Source organism: Echinops telfairi, unplaced genomic scaffold (assembly GCF_000313985.2).
Source record: "Echinops telfairi isolate 266 unplaced genomic scaffold, ASM31398v2 ScPeMD7_30;HRSCAF=105, whole genome shotgun sequence".
Taxonomy (NCBI): Eukaryota; Metazoa; Chordata; class Mammalia; order Afrosoricida; family Tenrecidae; genus Echinops; species Echinops telfairi.
This window is the reverse complement of record NW_022103927.1, coordinates 109,213-113,741: the sequence shown is the minus strand read 5'-3', so window position 1 is coordinate 113,741 and position 4,529 is coordinate 109,213. Positions and strand designations below refer to the sequence as shown.

Sequence of the window (4,529 nt, the reverse complement as noted above, 5' to 3'; positions counted from 1 at the left end):
GCTGAGTAGTATTCCATTGCTTGGATGAATCACACTGAGTTTATCCACTCCTCTGTCGGTGGACATTTGGGATGTTCCCGCTGTTTTGGCTCTTGTGAACACTGCTGCTATGGACATGAATGAATACATTTTTGTTGAAACATGTGCTGTTCATTCTCTCGGGTCTCCACTTTGGAGTGGAATTGCTAGGTCATGTGACAACTCTATGCTTAATTTATGGAGAAGCCCCCGCATTCCATTTTAACGTAAATGTACAAAGACGATAGCAGGCTGGCCGAGTCAAAGATAGATATTAATAGTGGGCGCCCTGATAGGAGCCATTGAGGAGTAGTGGTCACCCATTGGACTGCTAACTGCAAGGTCAGCAGTTAGAAACCGCCCGCCAGCTCTGTGGGAGAAAGACGAGGCTTCTCCTCCACAAAGTGACCGTCTCGGAGGCTCACAGGACCACTTCGACCCTGTCCCGTGGCACCGCGGAGTCGGCATCAACGCGATGGCGGTGACTCCGTGCACACTAATGCGCACGCACGGGCTGGTCACAGGAGCCCAAAGGGGGAGACAACTGAAATGCCCATCCGCAGATGATGGCCGCGCAGCCACGCCTGGGCTGTGGCGCAGTCGTGAAGACAACGTCCTGATCCTCGCGACAGCGCGGAGGAGTCTGAAAAGCCGCCTCCTCCATCACCAAAGGGCAGAAACCGTGCCGTCTCCTTGATGTGAAATGGCAGGGATCGGCAGCTGCTCGGAGACCACAGTTTGACTGTGGGGACCGGAGTCAGGGGAGGGGGCGAGGAGAGTCATTGTTTCAGGAAGCCCTGTGCTTTTGTTCATCGTGACGAGACACTTGGCAGCAATCATGCAGGATGGCCGTTGTCGTTAGCTGCCACCCAGTCAGCTCCCAACAAAACACCGGCCGCGTCCTGCGCCATCCTCACAGCTGTTGTTACCGTCGCCGCAGCCGCTGCATCCATGCAGCTCACTGAGACTCTTCGTCTTTCTCCCAAGGATGATGGCCTTCTCCGGGGACGGGTCCCTCCTGATCCCATGTTCAAAGGACGTGAGACGGAGTCTCGCCATCATCGATTCTACGGAGCCTTCTGGATGCACTTCCTCCAAAACAGATTGTCTTGTCTCCGGGCAGTCCGTGAGACTCATTATTCTTCAGCGACAGCATGATACAAACACACCGATTCCTCTGCAGCCTTCCTTCTGTATGGCCCAACGTCCACATGCATAGGTGACTGCAAATACCATGGCTTGGGTCAGGGACACCCGAGTCCCCAAGGTACCATCCTTGCTCTTCAACACTTCAAAGAGGTCTGGTGCACCAGATTTCCCCCCTGCGAGGCATCCTTTGATCTCCTGGCTGCTGCTTTCATGAGCATGGACTGTGGACCCAAGCAGGGTGCAATCCTGGACGCCATCGATCTTTTCTCTCCCTTTATCAAGATGTTATCTACTGGTCCCATTGTGTGGGTTTGGGGTTTCGTAACTTTTCGTTGTAATCCACACGGAAGGCTGCAGGCCTGGATCTTCACGAGTAAGGCCTCACGCCCTTCGTCTGCAGAGCGCAGGCGGTGAAGGAGCTTTCCTCCCGGCCTGGAGCCAAGTTCCTCTTGGTCTCATCCAGCTTCTTGGATGATTTGTTCAACGTAGCTTGACGTCCGGGGAATGGATACCGCTCACACCCCCCCCCCTTTCCTGATTTTAAAACATGTGGCCTTCCTTTAGGAGCCCTGGTGGCTCAGTGGCTATGTGTTGAACTGCTAGCTGCAAGGTCAGCAGTTTGAAACCACCAGCTACTCTGCAGGAGAAAGACGAGGCTTTCCACTCCTGCAAAGAGTCTCAGAAACCCACAGGGGCCGCTCTACCCAGCCCTATGGGGTCGCTTTGAGTCAGAATCGACTCAGTGGTGGGGAGCAGTGCTCCCTTTTCTGTTCTTGGGGTCAGTCTGGGTACAGGTTCTGCAGCAGCACAATGAAGCGTCTGGGAATTCCCATTCTTGCGATGTTTGTCTGCCTAACCAGATGCATAACCAATGAGTACGCATCTATCTGATACGCTCTGCTTTCAGCCGAGAGCCCTCTGACGTCAGCAGTAATACCCCTTGAAGAGAACATGCTATAACATGATCATGAAAATTGATGTAAATCGTCTACCCCCCAAATGTTGAACTGACAAACGTTTGTATTTTCACAACAATTAATAAACAAAACAAACAGTGCCGAAGCTGCCTTAGAGCACAGGGGCTTGGAAACATCTCCAGGAAGGCCGGTGGCCACCTCTGAACTCACGGGTTTCCCCAGGTCTGTTTTGACCGTGTCCCCTCTCTGCAGACAGCTGGCCGAGGCGGTCCGGGAGCGCTACCTGTCCGGGCCCGAGGGAGTCAAGCGGCATGGTGTCCTGGCCGACTTTTTCTCGGGGGCCTGGAGTCAGGGCACCAAGAAGCTCATCACCCTGCCTCTCCTGGGGAAGCCGCTGAACCTGGATCGCAAGGTGAGGGCAGGGATCGGGCTCACCGCCTGGCCTCACCCAGCCCAGCGCTCTGCTTGGTGTGGCCAGCCGCCTTCCTCGCCTGCTGCTGCTGTCGGGGCTAGATGTCCCCTCGGCCCGCTCCGACTCCCCTCAGCCTCGTAGTATCATCTGGAACACAGTGAGTCATGCCTGAGGAGGACCCGGCCCCTCCTCCAACTTTTCAAGGGCAACGATTTGATCACAATGTTTGGAAACAGAGGAACACCTGGTGCTGTTGAGTTGATGCCAACTCATGGTGACCCCCTGGGCGTCTGAGTGGAGACGTGCTCCCTCAGGGTGCCAATGGCTGCGTCTCCTGGCCTCTCTTCCAAACATGCTCCTGGGTAGGCTTGTGCCTCCAACTCTTTGAGGTGCAGCCACGCCCATCCTCCTCAACCCCCTGGCATCTTCGTGCTTTAATTAGCTAAGCTCTGGTCCCTCTGTGTCTGAGGGCAAACCGTGTCTCCCGTTCCCCGCTGTCCACTGGCACCTTCCTCTGTGCGTCCCGTGGTGGCGCGGTACTCCTGTGGGGTTTAGGCCGTGACTCTCAGCAGAGAGCCAGATCTTGCTGCCCAGGTGCCTTTGGTTTTTTTTCCCCCAGTCGATCATTTTATTGAGAGCTCTTACAGATATTATAACATTCCATAGTTCAATTAGACCAAGCATAATTGTACAATTGCTACCACCATCAGTTTCCAAACATTTTCTTTCCTCTTGAACTCTTTGATATCCGCTCCCTTTGATCCTCTCCTGCCCCTCCTCCACCCCCTCAGAACCCTTACGATTCTTATTATATATTATTATCACCTTTGGGTGGTTTTGAACTCCCAACCTTTTGGTGCGAGTTGGGTCCTTGTCCCAGCGACTCCTAGTGTGTGGTCATAGCAACCCACACAGAGAGGTCAAAGAATAAACTAAAATTCACCTTCAACTCCCCTTCAGGAAGCTCTCTCCCCCTCCCGGGTCACGAACCTCACCCTTCTCAACCACACACCAGTCCACACACTTCCTTCTGGTCTCTTTCCCCTCAGGCGCCCACGAGCTCTAGTCTGACATAGCCACCTCCTCCCCCCTTCAACGTCCAGCTCACGTACCCCTTCCTTCAGGAAGTCTGCCAGGATCGGGAGTGTTTTGTCCTCTTCCCTGAGCTCCTTCCGCTCCGCGGCACACCCTACACATTCAAACAAACCAACAAACAACTTAGTCGTTTAAGTCAGCACTCATTTTAGGAATCGCCCCGGACAGACACCTTCCTGATATACGGATACATTTACGTTACTTTTTGTGAAAGTAGACACAGCAAAAGACGCACCAGTTCAGCCCTGTCTACGTGGGAGCTCAATGACATGGATGACGGTGGTCAAGTTGAACCACCAGTCTCGCTATCTTTTCATAACGTAAACTCACAGCTCGCTCAGCGTCTCATCTGCCCTTTCGAGTTGCCGTGGTCAGTTCGATCCCACAGAGATAGCTTTTCAAAGGCACACAAGCCTCAGGGCAGGAGCTTGTATGAATTAAGCTAAACTGGTGGCTACAGAGTTGCTGTGAGTCAGAATTTACTTGACGGCAGTGAGGCTTTGGAGGAGAGGGGCCATCGCTGGGTTTAAAGATGATCTTCTTTGTTGCCCCAACTAGATTGGGAGACTGAAGGCAGGGCCAGGCCTGCTTCTTTCTGAGGGCTACCTCCTCCAATAACCCCTCTTTTTGGGGCTTCTTCCCTCCTCTCCAATAACTCTCCAACCACCTAGGCCCTCTTCCACGTGTGGCCGTACGCCCTGAAGCTGCAGCTTCATCCTGTCCATCGGGGACGTGGCCTGACTCCCTGCCTGATTGCCTAGCTTCAGGACCTCCAACAGGCCGTCCCAAAACACAAGCCTGATCATGCCTCCCCCTCTCTAACACCGCTCATGATCCCCCAGTGCCCTTTGTATGAAGCGCAGCCTCCCAGCCCGGTATTCAGTGATGTTCAAGGTCCACCACCCATAACCTCCCTAGTCTCATTCTTCACTATGATC

At 53.8% G+C, this 4,529-nt stretch overlaps 1 protein-coding gene across 1 annotated transcript in view; it reads left to right on the top strand.

The window, feature by feature from the left end:
- The window catches only part of NWD1 (NACHT and WD repeat domain containing 1), a 65,242-nt gene that overhangs the window by 15,297 nt on the left and 45,416 nt on the right, over nt 1-4,529 (top strand). Inside the window, exon 5 of the mRNA XM_004715522.3 lies at nt 2,337-2,496. Coding sequence (XP_004715579.2) covers nt 2,337-2,496 — 160 coding nt within the window. The remainder of the gene's footprint in view (nt 1-2,336; nt 2,497-4,529) is intronic.